General features: G+C 48.6%; 1 protein-coding gene across 1 annotated transcript in view; it reads left to right on the top strand.

The window, feature by feature from the left end:
- LOC119954509 (acyl-CoA-binding domain-containing protein 5-like) overlaps positions 1-17,677 on the top strand; it is a 126,113-nt gene that overhangs the window by 50,432 nt on the left and 58,004 nt on the right. The window contains 5 exon segments of the mRNA XM_038779800.1: positions 268-465; positions 3,777-3,974; positions 7,970-8,082; positions 12,812-13,130; positions 13,851-14,123. Coding sequence (XP_038635728.1) covers positions 268-465; positions 3,777-3,974; positions 7,970-8,082; positions 12,812-13,130; positions 13,851-14,123 — 1,101 coding nt within the window.

Below are 17,677 nucleotides of genomic sequence, written 5' to 3'. Positions count from 1 at the left end.
CAGTCCAAAGATGTGCAGGTTGGGTGGATTAGCCATGCTAAATTGCCCCTTAGTGTCCAAAGATGTGCAAGTTAAAGTGGATTGGCCATGAGCAATGTGCGGGTTAAGGGGATAGGGTGGGGGAGTGGGCCTAGGTAAAGTGCTCTTTTGGAGGCTCGGTGCAGACTCAATGGGCTGAATGACCTCTTTATTTAACGGTTTAATTGGTAGCAAATATTGAAAAGATTTAATGTAATAAAATCTTTAAATATGGATTTATTTTTGTAGGAAAAGCTGTTCGATTTAATGAAAATGGGATTAATCAAGATGGTGACAGTAACGGTGAGACATATCAAGCCAATGGCATTTATCCACAAGATGGCGATTTTGATCCAGAACTTGGGGTCTCTCGGTTGGACACAACAGTGGAAACCGTGAGGTCAAGGCTACCTCAGGAACACCCCTCACAGCTTCATGACACCACAGGTATGGGGATTTTTATGATCATGGGGAAAGTGAAATAGAGGGGAGGTGAGAATTATGATCACAGTGAACTGCAATGACCCGGAACACACTACCTGAGAGGGTGGATGATGCTGATTCAATAATAACTTTCAAAAAGGAATTGAATAGATATTTGAAAGGCGAAAATAATGTTGGGCAGTGAGGTAAGAAACTCAATTGGACAGACAGCTCCTTCAAAGAGTAGGAAAGGGTATTTGCTTTGGACAAGTGGTTGAAAAACTAGAATCCTAACGCATCTCAAACTTGCTGCCCCTGCTTTCAGTGGGATGAGGGGCGAGTGACCGTCCGCCATCTTTCAAACATTTTAAGGAGGCCGCATGTTTTAACTTTAACAGCAATTATATTTTTAACCACACCCTCGCCTTGGGAAACCCGACGGGTAAAAGGAGGTAAGAAGGGCTGCATCCATGCAGTAAGTGCCTTTGCAGCACTGCTTGTGGGTCAGGATGAGCAGGAGGGTTTCATCCAAGCCCAACACGCTGACTTGTCATCCCCTCCCATCTCCCCCCTCCCCAACCCCCACTGAGTTAGACCTTCCCCTCCAATGCAACTACTTGATGTCAGCTCAGTTCTGACCTTGTGCTGCAGGATTCCCGCCCTAGAGGCAACCAGCCTCTCAATCAGGCAGCAAACCTCCCCAAAGGCATCTATAGTTAAAGCTGTGGGACGTTTGGGAAACCGATCTTCCAGGCCACCCCTTCCCAACTGCCCTTCCCAACTCTCCTTCCTGCACTGAATTCACACTGAAGTCATAATTATGGCCTTGATTCCAATACAAAATGTCCCACAAATGCAACACTATAACCTCTCCAGTCAAAAATGTGTGGGACCAAGACTTTTCTGGATTTAGAAATTTTCTGGATTGTAGAATGATGTTAGGATGCCTCACCACAAGTGTGTGAACTGGAAAACACCCATTGCTATAAATATTCACCTGAAGCATAGCACAATGATAAAATGTTACAAAGCAGTAACAAAAGTAGTTTTACTTATCCAAATTCAGAATGTTCCCAAAATACTGTTTTAAAAGGATACGTGCTTTGCTTGGGTCTGCACAAAGAATTTCCAGACAATTGGGGCGGGATTCTCTGAAAATGGGGCTATGTCCCCACACCGGTGGGAAAACCGGCGCCAATGACTCCGGCGTCAACACCCCCCCCCCCAAAGTGAGGAATTCTCACCTTTCTAGGGGGTTAGGCCGCCGCCGGAGTCGTCCCCGCTGCTCCAGCCGGCGCCGAAGGGCCTGCGTGATCTCACGCATGCGCGGACCGGCCGGCGTATTTCCGCGCATGTGCGGGGGTTCTCTTCTCCGCGCTGGCCCCCGGGCAATATGGCGGAGCCCTACAGGGGCCCGGCGCAGAGGAATGAAGTCCCCCCCCCACGGAACAAGCCTGCCCGCAGATCACTTGGCCCTGATCGCGGGCCAGGCCACCGTGGGGCGGAATCGGATCCTCCACGCCTCCTGAGGACCGGCCCCGCACACTCACTTGCCAGGTCCCACCATATGTGAGGTGAGTAATTCACGCCGGCGGGACTGGCCGAAACTGGACAGCCGCTTGGCCCATCGGGGCCTGGAGAATCGCCTGGGGCGGGGGGGGGCTGCTGTCAATGGCCTGCGAAGGGTGGGGCGGGCATCCCACCGCCACCTGAAAAACAGCGCCTGAGAATAGGGCAGCCGGCGTCGGGGCGACGGGGTGGGATTCGCGCCTCCCCCCGGGCATTCTCTGACCCGGTGGGAGGTAGGAGAATCCTGGCCTTGGTGTTTCAAAACAATAGATTGCTGGACTACATTTATAGATTATAGATTATACTTACCAATCTAAAAAGAAACAAAGTCCATAACTCATGTTCACCCGCACTATCCCAGGGGCAATAGCTTGAATGCCTATTTGTTCAAATGTGCACTTTTAGACCATCAACAGTGGTTAGCGCTGCTGCCTCATAGCGCCATGGACCTATGTCCATGAACCTTGGGTGACTGTGTGGAGTTTGCCATTATAACCTGGCCCACAGCTCGCTTTCAGCATTTTCTCTTCATATTATCCATAGAATCTCTACAGTGCAGAAAGATACCATTTCCTGTAGCCCTGCAACCTCTTCCCCTACTCTGCCTGCGTTTCCTCCGGATTCTCCGGTTTATTCCCACAGTCCAAAGATGTGCAGGTAGGTGGATTGGCCAGGCTAAAATTGCCCCTTAGTGTTCAAAGGTTATATGGGGTCACAGGGTAACAGGGATAGGGTGGGGGTCTGGGCCTAGGTAGAGTGCTTTTTCAGATGGTCGATGAAGGCACGATTGGCCTCCTTCTGCACTGTACGGATTCTATGCATAATATGAACAGAAAATGCTGAAAATGCTTAGTGGGCCAGGTACCGCGATAATGGCACTTGCTCGCTGCATGAGTCCAATTTAAATGCATCCCAACATCACAACAGCAACAGGATTCCCACCAGCTTTCACAAACTGCCACTCATATGAAGTGGGTGACTTGGCTTTTATTCTTCCTTCTCTTTCCCTCCTTGTCTTTACCACTCTCTAACATACTCGAGCGATTATATCACGGAGCCTCTGAAAAATCTTTACTGACCTCCAGGAGTCCACGGAATCAGGTTTAAGAATCACTGATACTGAAGGCCAGATCAGACAGATCTGAAAGGGAATGAAACAAAACTTGAATGGGCAAATAGTAGATGAATACTGTGTGTTAACATACAATGGGCGGCACGGTAGCACAGTGGGTAGCACTGTTGCTTCACAGCTCCAGGGTCCCAGGTTCGATTCCCGGCTTGGGTCACTGTCTGTGCAGAGTCAGCACGTTCTCCCCATGTCTGCATGGATTTCCTCCGGGTGCTCCGGTTTCCTCCCACAAGCCCCGAAAGACGTGCTGTTTGGTGAATTGGATATTCTAAATTCTCCCTCTGTGTACCGGAGCAGGCGCCAGAATGTGGCGACTAGGGGCTTTTCACAGTAACTTCATTGCAGTGTTAATGTAAGCCTACTTGTGACAATAAAGATTATTCATTAAATTAAAAAGCCATGAGAACTAGAGGCAGTAATTAGAACTGAAGGATGTGATGTTGAAACCCGAACAGAAAGGTAAATTCACCGAGGGCCGGACTGTGCACTGCCTGGACTCGATGGGCCGAATGGCCTCCTTGTGTGTCCTAAATGCCTCTGTCACTTTAAATATTCTGGAGAAGGAATATGCAATTTAATTGGTAGCAAATATTGAAATAATGTAATAAAATCTTTAAATATGGATTTATTTTTGTAGGAAAAGCAGTTCGATTTAATGGGAATGAGATCAGCCAAGATGGTGACAGTAACAGTGAGACATATCAAGCTGATGGCATTTATCCAGAAGGTGGCGATTTTGATCCAGAGCTTGGGGTCACTCTGTTGGATGCAACAAAGGAAATCGTGAGGTCAAGGCTACCTCAGGAGCACCCCTCACAGCTTCATGACACCACAGGTATGGGGATTTTATGATAAAAGTGAAATAGAGGGGAGGTGAGAATTAACAGTGAACTGAAATGACCCGGAACACACTGACTGAGAAGGTGGATGATGCTGATTCAATAGTAACTTCCAACAAGGAATTGAATGGACAGTTGAAAGGCGAAAATAACGTTGGGCAATGAGGGAAGAAACTCAATTGGACAGGGGCTGGTTTAGCTCACAGGGCTAACCGCTGGCTTTTAAAGCAGACCAAGCAGGCCAGCAGCACGGTTCGATTCCCGTACCAGCCTCCCCGGACAGGTGTCGGAATGTGGCGACTAGGGGCTTTTCACAGTAACTTCATTGAAGTCTACTCGTGACAATAAGCGATTTTCATTTTCATTTCATTTCATTTCTTTCAAAGAGTGGGAAGAGGTATTTGCTTTGGATGAGTGGTTGAAAAAACTAGAATTCCAATGCAAGTCAAACCTGCTGCATCTATTTTCAGTGTGTGTGGGATATGGGGTGATGCGTGATCAATAACCACAGAAACAAAGGAGTAGTCCGAATTGAAGGCTTTAATCTACAAGATGTTTCCCCAGCAGCTTGAGTACAGAAAGAAAGACGGCTGCAGGGAAACGCGGGTTCTTATACCCCGCCTCATTGGGCGGAGCTACCTTCTGATGGAACCATCAATTCACTAGACACGTGCTTTAAGATATGAACAGTGGTTTTAATCTACTTACTACAGAGCCAGCCTGTTACCCTTTGAACTCTTGATGAACTGCAGGCTGGCTCTGGACAAGGGTATTTATACAGCAGTCCAGGGGGAGGAGTCGTGGGCGGAGACAAGGGTGGAGCCTTGTACAAACTCCTGAGCATTCCCAGAGCTACTCCCCCTAGTGGTCGGATAACGCTACTGCGCTTACAATGGTATTGGTAAATACAGTGTGAATTACTAAGTTACATTCACCAAAGAGGGTAAGGTGCTAAGTGGACGGCAGGTAATTTCCCACGATACGTCACGGGCATCAGTCGCTAAATACGAGGGCTACTCTTGTGAGACTTCTAGCAGCAGACTACAGAACAGACTGGCATTCACCACACCTTCGTCTTGACTAATGAGAAAGCAACACTTGGGCCATTGAGCAGCAAGCCTTCTCCACCAATAGCAGCACACACTCCCAGGTACTAGGAGTAGCTCTCGGAATGCTCAGGAGTTTGTACAGGGCTCCACCCTTGGCTCCGCCCATGACTCCTCCCCCTGGACTGCTGTATAAATACCTCTAGTCATACTACCACAAGGGGCGAGTGACTAATCCGCCATCATTCAAACATTTCAAGGAGGCCGCATGCTTTAATTTTAACAGTGATTATATTTTTAACCACACCCTCGCCTTGGGAAACCCGACAGGTAAAAGGAGATGAGAAGGGCTGCCTTCATGCAGTAAATGCCTTTGGAGCCCTGCTTGTGGGTCAGGATGGGCAGGAGTGTTTCTTCCAAGCCCAACATGCTTGCTTGTAAAAGGGACACCTTTCCCCACCCTACCCTCATCAAAGATCTTTCAGCCCCTCTCACCTTCCCCGCCACCCCCCTTCCCCCCAAGCCCCACTGCAATCAGACCTACCCCTCCAATACAACTACTTGATGTCAGCTGAGTTCTGAGCCTATGCTGCAGGATTCCCACCCGAGAGGCAACCAGCCTCTCAAACAGGCAGGAAACCTGCCAAAAGGCATCCGTAGTTAAAGCTGCAGGACGTTTGGAAAACCGATCTTCCAGGCCTTTCCTTCCCAACTCCTCTTCCCAACTCTCCTTCCTGCAATAAATGCACACTGAGGTCATAATTATGGCCTTCGTTTCAATTACAAGAAGTCCTGCAAATGGAACAAAAGTGGGATTTGGGATAGAGTTGGCGGGAAGATCTAATGGAAAAGTTTTGAAGTGTCGGTTGTGGCGGGCTTTGTTGGGAGTTACTCCCCGGCTCTCTCGGTGAGTTCCCCACTGCTATCTAACCACACTTAGGGCGAGATCTACCAGTTGCATTGCACCCGAAAAGCAACGCGACCGGTAGATGCCGGGAATCCCTCTTCCGGGATCAACCTGTTTCGCTGCGCATCGTGAGAGCCAACATGATCTTGTGAGATTTTGCAATGTGAATCCTCCCATTGAGGGTGGGATCACTTTCAGGCAAATCTGCATATTAGAGTGAGACTAATATGCATTCCCGAGATCTCTTTTTTAATAAATTTAGAGCACCCAATTATTTTCTTCCAATTAAGGGGCAATTTAGTGTGGCCAATCCACCTAACCTGCACATCTTTGGGTTGTGGGGACGAAACCCACGCAGACACGAGAGAATATGCAAACTCCACACGGGCAGTGACCCAGGGGCGGGATCGGACCCAGGGCTGAGATCGAACCCGGTCCTCAGCGCCGTAGGCAGCAGTGCTAACCACAGCGCCACCGTGCCGCCCTGCATTCCTGAAATCTAACCAAGGTGTGGGATCTAACTCCCTCGACTTGGAGACCTCGGGCAAACGCCGTTCAGTGCTGATCCCCACAAACTGGGATCAGGCGGCGCTCCGAGCGTTGGGAAACACCTGGCTAATCGGCACACTATGACTCTGTCCCCCTTCGGGTAGATTGGGCCCTGAGGCGATTCTCACTGGGCTAGCCCACGCTTTGAAGGCAGGATTTACTGACCACCCCGCTGCGTTTTTTCAGCGGCGCAGGTGGCCCGTCAGCAAAAACTGCCTGGACGGCTCCAACCCGCGCATACGCGGATGACGTCATCGCGCATATGCGTCAAACCCGCGCATGTCCATCATGCCCGTCGTTGTCAACGGGATTTCCCGTCACCTGTCCCAACCCACGCCGCCAGGAATCCCGTGCGCTGTCGTGGGACCCGAATATTCCCGCCGGCGTGAACAGCTGGTAAATCCTGCCCTCAGAAGGAGAATTATTTTCACCACTGAGGAGCTGAATGTACTAGCCAGACTGGCTCCTCAGAGATTAGGACACCATTTTGCTAGAGTTTATGCGTCATTTGAAGCAGTTCACCATTCTACAAGTGAACTCTATTCTGAAGGAGGCTCACGTGTTCTCCATGACATTTGGTCAGAAAGTCTGAGGGAGCCTGTGTGAAGGTTACACTCATTTCTTTTGCTCTCCCAAGTTTTTTTTCTTATAAAATGGCTGTCACGCTATCAGTGCCTTGCTTCCTAGTTGAGAGGGATAAGAAATCAGTTATAAAGACTACATTTTGCGCATTTAAAAGCATAGCCTGTCCTTTTGAAGCAATCATTTCTTTACCCACCTGGAAATTGGTCCCAGTCCTGACACTTCAGTCACAGTGATGGGCAGGGAGTGGGCCTCACGAGTGTCCCTCTTTCATCTCAATGGGCCGCAAACACTAACCTGATGATAAAATTAAATCCATTTAATATACGGCAAATATTTCACAATGAGTAATAGATAATGCTTAATCAGTTATATATTAATAGAACTATCATCAGCTTCAAATGGTAAGAACAAAATAAATATTTACACTTTTTCGATGCAGAGGGACCACATGGCTCTTACAGTCTATGTTGTGAGCACGAAGCACACATCTCACTTCACCTGCCCTCGTTTTACGTGTGAATCGCTTCAGTCGTACCGCTAGGAAAGAAATTACAAGAACGGAAGTGGAATGTGCAATCCTGCACCTGGGCTACAGTCAACAAAATGCCTCATGGGCCCCACTCCGAACCAAGATGGGCCGCATGTGGTCCCCCCGCCGAGCCGCTATGGTCCCCCCTTCACTCCCCCCCCCCCCCTCCCCCCCGAGCCGTAGGTTTCCCACCGCTACTATAAAAAGTGTGTTATGTTCAGAAACCCTGGCAAAGAGCCAGTAATGCAGGAGATAAAATGAATCTAGTAAAGACTTATGTGACACGAAAGCTGGAACTCAAAATGTTGTAGATTTTTGGCTTTCTTTGCTTCATGTCAATTTTAATTTTGAAAAATTTCAACTTTTGATCTTCAGAAAGTAGCAACAGTTACACCGTGACAGTGGAAGTAGCCGATCAGAATCATTTCACCAGTGACTCAGAAAGTGAATTGTTCTGTGACTCTGTGGAAGAACTGGACCAAGACAAAGTAAGCGGTATTCAGGGTTAAAGTTTAATTACAATTAGGAGAAAAACATACATTTTGTCCTATATGATTATAACTTCGAATTAAAACTATTTTCAAGGATGAGATGAAGCACATTAGTGGTTCAATATACTGTCCGGAACCAGGGATTGGTGTCTTCCTTGTACATCCTATAATTCCCGACAAACTGGAATTAGTTCCTTCCTGGGCTATTGTGTTACATGATCAGAAATGTGTTGATAATAAGGGGGGGATAATAATGGGGGATGGGAGTGCACAGCATGATGGGGGGTGGGGAGGGGGTACACAGCATGATGGGGGGTGGGGAGGGGGTACACAGCATGATGGGGGGTGGGGAGAGGGTGCGCAGCATGATGGGGGTGGGGAGGGGGTACACAGCATGATGGGGGTGGGGAGGGGGTGCACAGCATGATGGGGTTGGGAGGGGGTACACAACATGATGGGGGTGGGGAGGGGGTACACAGCATGATGGGGGGTGGGGAGGGGGTACACAGCATGATGGGGGGTGGGGAGGGGGTGCACAGCATGATGGGAGGTGGGGAGGGGGTACACAGCATGATGGAGGGGTGGGGAGGGGGTACACAGCATGATGGGGGTGGGGAGGGGGTGCACATCATGATGGGAGGTGGGGAGGGGGTACACAGCATGATGGGGGTGGGGGGGTACACAGCATGATGGGGGTGGGGAGGGGTACACAGCATGATGGGGGGTGGGGAGGGGTACACAGCATGATGGGGGGTGGGGAGGGGTACACAGCATGATGGGGGTGGGGAGGGGTACACAGCATGATGGGGGTGAACATTACAGATACCCTCGTGTAACAGATTTTCCTCTGCAATAATAATAATAACCGCTTCTTGTCACAAGTAGGCTTCAATGAAGTTACTGTGAAAAGCCCCTAGTTTGTTTCCTATTTCAACCAGGGCCAGGATTCTCCAGCGGTTCGCTGGCGGGCAGATTCTCTGGTCTCCTTAGCGTCGCACCCCCTGCCCAGGGGTATCCTGGCGGCGTTGAATGACGTCAATGGGACATCCCATTGACAGCGATGGCAGCGGAGTATCCCGCCGCCAGCAAACGGTGTGCCTTCTCCCGTTGCCAAGAAACACACGGCTGGGGATCCAAAGAATCCCATCCCAGGTTTGCTTCCTTGAAGGCCGAGGACATCGGAGAGCGAGGCTGGAATATTCTAGACTGCCCCACCCCCACCGTTGACGGGTTTTCCTGTGATGGAATGCTCGCCTTTGGGATCTTCCGGTCCCTCCGAAGTCTGAGCTCGGCTTGTCCCACCCCCTCCTGCGGCTGCTGGCAGGGAGAGCTGGAAAATCCCACCCTATGTCCCACTCGTGCTGATTTTGGAAGCGACCAAATAGTTTGGAGCCGCATTGTTGGGGGAGCTAGACAAAATTAATTCATTGAATGTAAAGGTCTGTGACGTGGGCAGCTTTACGTGCTCAGTCCTAATTGCCCCTGCAAACGTGGTGACGAGCCGCCTGGTTAACAGCTGGCCTTGCTCGGCCATTTCCGAGGGCCCTTAAACGTAAACCTCGTTGTTGTGGGTCTGGTGTAACTTCACAGGCCAGACCGGGTAAGGACGGCTGATAATCTTCCCTCAAGGTCGTTGATGAACCAGGTGGGTTTTTACAACCAGTCTTACTGATTGTGGTGAATCACAATCCTAGTAATTCACACTGTGTTGTATTGTATGTGTTGCGTCTCTGTAAGCTCGGTATACGAGCAGTTGCGCGGCTCTGCCCATAGGGGGAGATCAGGAGTTTGTACTGGGCTCCACCCTTGGCTCCGCCCATGGCTCCTCCCACTAACTGGAAGTATAAAGATCTGCAGTTGTGAGCCTGCTGCCAGTTCATCTCGTCGCAGGCAGGCTCAGTTGTAAGACTATTAAAACCACTGTTCACTTCCTATCACGTGTCTCGTGAATTGATGGTCACATCACTGATGATAGCTTTTGTTGTAAAAAAAATGAATTTAAGTTTCCCTACTGCTTTTGTGGTGGAATCTGAACTCATGCCCCCTGATTACGAGTCCATCACTTAACCACTGTGCCACCACTCCCATATCCCATTTCATTACATGAAGCTCCCATCTCTTCAGCAAGATGTGATTTAACCGGTAATGATTTTTTCAAGTTCTTCCCTGGGATTGTGGGCGTAGCTGGCAAGGCCAGCATGTGTTGCCCATCCCTATTTCACCTTGAACTGAGTGGTTTGCTCGACCTTTTCAGTGGGCAGTTAAGAGTCATCCACCATACGTAGGCCAGATCAGAGATCCTTCCTTAAAGGGAGGAGATTAGTGAACCAGATGGGTTTTTATAACAATCTAAGATAGTTTTCTGGTCACCGTTACTGAGACTAGCTTTACATCCCGGATTTTATTAATTGAACTTCAATTTCCCCCAGCTGCCGTAGTGGGATTTGAACCTGTGTCCTCAGAGCATTAGCCGGGCTCCCTGCATTCCTGGTCCAGCGACGAGACCGGGACACCACCATTGTCATCTAGATAAGGTTGTCGAGGAGAATTGTAACACCGGCTTCTCTGAAGAGCTCTCTGACAACGACTGAAACGGAAGATTTGATTTCTGTTTTAAAGGCCTCATTCCAACACAGTCAGAATCTGTCATTTTAGTTTAATTTCCAGCACCTTCCTAGGGAATATCCCCTCAGTGGTCACTAGAGGGAGCAATTTGCTGTAGTTGAACACATCTCCCAATTGTCCAAACCAACAAGCCCATTCCTTCCCTATGCTACATAAAGCCTGCCCTATAATAACCGTCCCATTCACTTTCTCCGGGGGAGGCAAACAATTGCCAATAAATCGCCAGTGTAAAACTCTGGATTTTCCACCTGCCCCTCCCCAAAAAATTACCTGAATTTTAAACCAACCGTACTGTTCTCATATCCACCTCGAAGCCAAGTTTCATCCATGCAAGCTGGGTTCCCAAACATTTGATTATACAATTGAGAATTAAGCGAACCTGCTTTGGCAAGTGGGGAGAGAGATCTGTTCGGTGGGAAGACTGATTGGCGGATGGGGGTGGGGGTGTGTGGAATGATTGAGATTGTTAAGGGCAGCACGGTAGCATGGTGGTTAGCATAAATGCTTCACAGCTCCAGGGTCCCAGGTTCGACTCCCGGCTGGGTCACTGTCTGTGCGGAGTCTGCACGTCCTCCCCGTGTGTGCGTGGGTTTCCTCCGGGTGCTCCGGTTTCCTCCCACAGTCCAAAGATGTGCGGGTTAAGTGGATTGGCCATGCTAAATTGCCCCGTAGTGTCCTAAAAAGTAAGGTTAAGGGGGGGGTTGTTGGGTTACGGGTATAGGGTGGATACGTGGGTTTGAGTAGGGTGATCATTGCTCGGCACAACATCGAGGGCCGAAGGGCCTGTTCTGTGCTGTACTGTTCTATGTTGGCGTGGAGAATAATGAAACCAACGGACTGAGTTTTAACTTTCAACACGTGTAAAATGAGCACTGACCATTCGAATGCCCGTTTACACTTTTCCATTGTTTTATCTTCTGCCACATTTTTATTCTGAGTGAAGCTGAAAGTTTCAGTCCCTGTAATGCAACAACCAGCTTATTCTAGTTTCAGGTGGAAAGGCAGGTTTGGAGATCTGGGCCTAGACACAAGGGTGGACATCTCTGTGACACTGATACACTAACGCCCAGACAAACCACACCACAAAACAGACCAAACAAATGCTTTCTTATTAATGTGCCCCTCTTAATCAATTCTTTTAATGTCTCTCATCCTCAACTTGTCCTGTCTCATCCTCTCTCTCTCTCTCTTGCTCAGACTGGAATTCACTCCCAAGTTTAGGAGTTGAGGCAGAATGTCAACATTCAAGATGAGACTGGCTAGACAGTGGAGGAAAAGGGGTTAATGGAATATGGGAAGTGGATGGGTAACTGTGATACACAGACAGTGGCGTAGTGCAATGTCACTGGACTAGTTATCCAGAGACCCTGGCTAATGTTCTGGGGGCCTCGGGTTCAAATCCCACTACGGCAGCTGGTGGAATTTATAATTCAACGAACAAAATCTGGAATGTAAAGCTAGTTTCAGTAATGGTGACTGTGAAACTCTCATCGATTGTTGTAAAAACACATCTGGTTCACGAATATCCCTCTGGGGAAGCAAATCTGCCGTCCTTATCCGGCCTGGCCTATGTGCTCTAGACCCACAGCAATGCGGTTGATACTCTGATATTTTTGTGATATAACCGAGGAAGCCACTCAGCACAAGGGCAATTAGGGATGGACAACAAATACTGGCCTTGCCAGCAGCGTCCCCATGCTATGAACGAAGAAGGGTGGGGGGGAAATGGGCTGATTGATATAATTTAGTGTCACATTCGGGCGGGTTATCGCACGCCATTCTCATTCACCCACCCAATATTCCTATATTTCCCCCCTCAGGTAGGCCATAGTTCAGGGAATCTAATTGCGTGCTGGTAAATGTAAAAAGGAAAGGGAGTTATATAAAGGGCATTCAGACTGTCAACCCCAGTAGGCCAAGTATAAAAGTATAATTTGTACAATTATGGCATCTCTCCAGTTCATTTAGTCCCCTGATGAAGCTAAATAAACATAGCTGATACTTCAAAGTGAGAGATTGCTGTGAAGTTCTTTCCAGATCCCAAAAGTTAATCACAAGAAGCTGGTCTGATGATAATCCTCCCTTGCTTTATGTCTTCCAGATTTCAGCAGTTCAGAGCAGTAGATCTGTTGGGCAGTGTTCCCTGGACCTGTTCAGTTTACAAGACACTGAGCCCACGGCATTGTTCTGCAGCGTCGATGGTTCCACGGGTAGACCGAATGTTTACCGGTCCGCATGCGGTGACTTACCTCAGAATCAAGTGACACAAGCACGGGCAGCTAATGGCGGTGGAGGGATGGCGCTGGATGGGGGATGTTGTGAGAAGAGAAAGACAACATTTACAAGTCCACTATCTGGATCTGAATGGTTAACTGAGGGAAAAGGTACATGCCCTGGCCACCACACAGGGGGGCTGCATGGTATGTAGGAGGCGATGAAAGGCGTGTGTTAGCTTTTTTGTGCAGTAAAGGGATTTGTAATGATAACTGTTGGAATTGATATGAGTTTGGGTTTGTCATATATGCCTGATGTGTCCAGCAGAATCGGTCTGTCCCTTTGATGTTCTGCTTACCTGATTCTCCATTCAAGTTCGATCCCACTTCCCTGACCTGCTGGCATGGCAGCACCAACTGGGAACGTTACAGCAAAATAGCCTTGTGGCCTGGACCATAGGTTAACAGCAACTTGTACTTATATCATGCCTTTCGTCTTGTAAATGTGCCAAAGCATTCACTGGGAGCCTTATCAAACAAAATTTGACACCAGGCCACACGAGGAGATATTGGGAGCTAAGAAGGCAATTTTAAAACAGCATCTTAAAGAAAGAAAGCGAGAGGCAGAGAGGTTTAGGGAAGGATCTTGGCAGCTGAAGGTCCAGCGCCCAATGGGGGAGTGACTGAAATCAGAGATATTCAAGATGCCAGTAGAGGAGAGCAGGTGTAGCTTCAACCGTTCCCTACCCTTCCTCGATTTCCCAATCAGCATTTCTGAGGAGGGGCCGTTAACCAATATCCCTCACAGCTATAATGAACAGCAAAATACGGTGGATTCCAGGAATCTGCAATAAAATCAGAAAATTCTGAGAAAACTCAGCATGTCCAGCAGCATCTGTGGAGAAAAAAGAGAGTGAACGTTTTGAGTCCATATAACTGTTCTTCAGACTCTCCGAGCTACCTTGACTGCATTTATTACCATTTTACAAGACACTGAGCCCACGGCATTGTTCTGCAGTGTCGATGGTTCCATGGGTGTTTACCAGTCCGCATGCGGTGACTTAGCTCAGAATCAAGTGACACAAGCACGGGCAGCTAATGGCGGTGGAGGGACGGCGCTGGATGGGGGATGTTGTGAGAAGAGAAAGACAACATTTACAAGTCCACTATCTGGATCTGAATGGTTAACCGAGGGAAAAGGTGCATGCCCTGGCCACCAGAAAAGGGGGCTGCATGGTATGTAGGAGGTGATGAAATGGGGCGTGTTCGCATTTTTGCGCTAACTGAAAGGATTCATTTTCCATTTGTCCCGTTTCTCCTTCCCCGTGATATTTGTTCTGTGCTATGTCTTCCTTCAACTTCGACTGAGGATTCCTCCCAACCTTGCTTATCTGGTTCCTTTTTTGCCATTTGGCCTCTCATCCCATCACTCCCCTCCCCTTCCCATCCAAAACCACAATAGGGCTCCTCCCACCCTCTCCTTCCACCCCGGCAGCCTCCTGATCTATCCTCTGCCATTTCTAACACCATAAAACACATCTTTTCCCCCTTCCTTGTAGTACTCTGAAAGGATAGCTCCCTCCAGGGTACTCCTCAGTCGTCCCCAATGCGCCCTCCCCTTCCTGCCACACCGTCTCGGGCAAGCACAAGGAGATGCGACACCTGCCCTTTTATCTCCTCGCTTCCTACTGTCCGTTGACCAAAATAGTCCTTTCAGATGAATGAGCGACGCACTTTTACATCTTTGAATGTGCTGCACTGTATTCACTGCTCACAATGCTTTCTCCTCTACAACAGGGAGGCCAAACTCAGATTGGATTCATTCAGTGAAGAGGGTGCGTCCAGCAACAGCAGGCTGGTTCAAGTGCCCAAAACCAGGGGTTTGGGGTTGAATTAGGGTTACTCCCAGACTGGTGGCTGCAAATCACACTCTCCTAGGTATCTAGCACCATTGCAGCTCGGCAGAACATTCTTTCCTTTATTCTCTACGCTTATGAATGAGGGATGGACGCTTGGATAAAGCATTAGAGGTCATCTAGTGCCTGTGGATCTGTTTCCTGTCGGAAATCGCTGCCCACTGAAGAACATAGAACATTACAGCACAGAACAGGCCCTTCGGCCCTCGATGTTGTGCCGAGCCATGATCACCCTACTCAAACCCACATATCCACCCTATACCCGTAACCCAACAACCCCCCCTTAACCTTACATTTTAGGACACTACGGGCAATTTAGCATGGCCAATCCACCTAACCCGCACATCTTTGGACTGTGGGAGGAAACCGGAGCACCCGGAGGAAACCCACGCACACACGGGGAGGACGTGCAGACTCCACACAGACAGTGACCCAGCCGGGAATCGAACCTGGGACCCTGGAGCTGTGAAGCATTTATGCTAACCACCATGCTACCGTGCTGCCGCTGTCCTGAGGGAGAAGGAACGGCAGCTGAAGGTCAAGTGCAGTTAGCTGCATGTGGCCCACGTGTCAGGAATCAGCATGGTCAGCACAGGTCTTTGTGCACTGCAGCCTTAAACACATCTTAAGGGGCAGTCGGAAGGAATGTAATGATACATTGCATTGAAAATTGGTTCCATATCGTTGCTTCAGTCTTTAGTGACCTTTGGCATTTGGTGAAACCTGGCCTGCTTGTTTGTAATCTATCGGTGAAACTGTGCTCTGTGGAGAAAAATCCACTCAACAGTACCACAATTACTCGAGTATTCTGTGACTTGTGGCATCCCGATAGCAGACGGGACAAACGCTCTGTCCCCTATTTAGAGGCACAGGCCTCGTACCTTGCGCTCCTGTTTTATTGTTTTTATTTCCTGCTTGTGTTGTGATGGCGAAGGTCACAGAACGATCAAGTAATTGTGAAATGGTTCATTAAACAAGGCTTGGCCTATTCTTATTGAAACCTCCATTATGGCAGCAGAGAATTGCTTGTTGGTGGATGAAGGGATTACTCTCATGCATTAAATTGACCTGGGAGAAGGACACAACAATGCGACGGCGGTGACACAATTTTTTTTTTTATGTCATCAATTGTGCCAGTCCCTACAATATTAGGATTGTCCTATTGAACGTTGCACTTGAGGATGAAAAATAAATTGAAAAGCACGCAGTCAGCAGAAGCTGCTGCAGCTTGGATTTGCCGGCAGAGTTCAGAGAGTTCGCTCTGCAGCAGGTTAGCCTGAGCTGGCAACGAAACACATTGAGGCAATAAGAGTCGCAATTTTATACCACAGTTCAGCTTTCCATTTGTGAATTGCTGCAAGGGCACTTAAATTAAGGGTAATGTTTACTGATGTGCCAGAGAAATAGCTTCTTCCTTGCAGGCCCCACGCCATCACACTGTGCTTCCCTCATGCTGATTAGAGGGAAGCTCACAGCAGACAATTTACATAACGCTCCCCTTCAGACGCCATGCTGGAGTTGTGTGCTAGCGGCAGATAAAAGGAAGTGCAGCTCATGTTTACTGATCCCATTGGGATCCTTTAATAAGGACACGGGGAGCACACCGGGTAAAATAAGAAGCAGTTTTATTTACAAAAACTACATGTACACTACCCGTAAATCCCTACCGGGTTCCTTCTGCGGTGGGTGCTTTGCTGACCTACCTTATATACATGAGTTAATTGAGATACCCGGGCCCTATCGGGGAAGCTCATACTCCGCAAGGAGCACAGGGAAGACAGGCATTCCCACTCTGTAGGTTCCGTGTGGGATATTACAGATCCCACAAGATGACTGCCACTATTCAGGGGTGAGTCAGGAACAAAACACCCTTAAGTGGCCAAGTGTGGGCTGGTTTAGCATAGGGCTAAAGAGCTGGCTTTTAAAGCCGACCAGGGCAGGCCAGCAGCACGGTTCAATTCCCGTACCAGCCTCCCCGAACAGGCACCGGAATGTGGCGACTCGGGGCTTTTCACAGTAACTTCATTTGAAACCTACTTGTGACGATGAGCGATTTTCATTTCATTTCATTTTTCAGTATGAAATTGCGTCTGGATTTGGACGGGAAGGTTCCCGTGGGGAATCCTGTCCATTCAATTCACGCTACCCACTCTCCCCGGCCTCAGGACCCGCCTTGGGGGAAGAGTAGAATTCTGCCCCAAGGATAGTGGAAACGGAAACAAGAGATGCAGGACGAGTGTGGGGAAGAACCTTTTTTACACGAGTGACAGTGATTTGAAACTCGCTGCCGACCAGGGTGGTGGAAGTAGAAGCAGTCAGTGATTTCAAAACGAAACAGGCTGGACACTTGAAGGAAATAAACTTACAAGGCTACGGCATAGAGCAGGAGAGTGGGACTCTCTGAATTGCTCTACACGGAGCCAGTATGGACTCGGCGGGACACCTTTTGTGCTGTTGACGATTCTATGATTGTATCATCTGATTTCTTCTCAGGCACTGCCTATTGATATTAATTCTCCGTGTGAATTTGTGATGATTTGCAGCACTGAAATCAGAGGTGTCATTGGAATCAGAATTTTGGGGGGAATTGCTTCAGCCCCATGGTTCTATTCTTCTAACACTTGACTGGGTTTCCCTGATGTGGAAGACACATTGCAGCTGCTTCTGATTACTGATACAGACCACCTGTTACAGATGGGCAAATCGTTTCGCAATGAGTCCTTGGCTTTTTTAAAAAAGATGAAGCCGCTTCATTTGATAACCAATGCAACAAAATATTTTCAAGAATACAGCATTTTAGTTTCGTTGGACAACATTGTGAATGGAGAATTCTCGAAG

The sequence above is a fragment of the Scyliorhinus canicula genome, chromosome 19 (genome assembly GCF_902713615.1).
Source record: "Scyliorhinus canicula chromosome 19, sScyCan1.1, whole genome shotgun sequence".
NCBI classification, from domain to species: domain Eukaryota; kingdom Metazoa; phylum Chordata; class Chondrichthyes; order Carcharhiniformes; family Scyliorhinidae; genus Scyliorhinus; species Scyliorhinus canicula.
The sequence above is the reverse complement of the archived record's forward strand: the minus strand, read 5'-3'. Positions and strand labels throughout refer to the sequence as shown.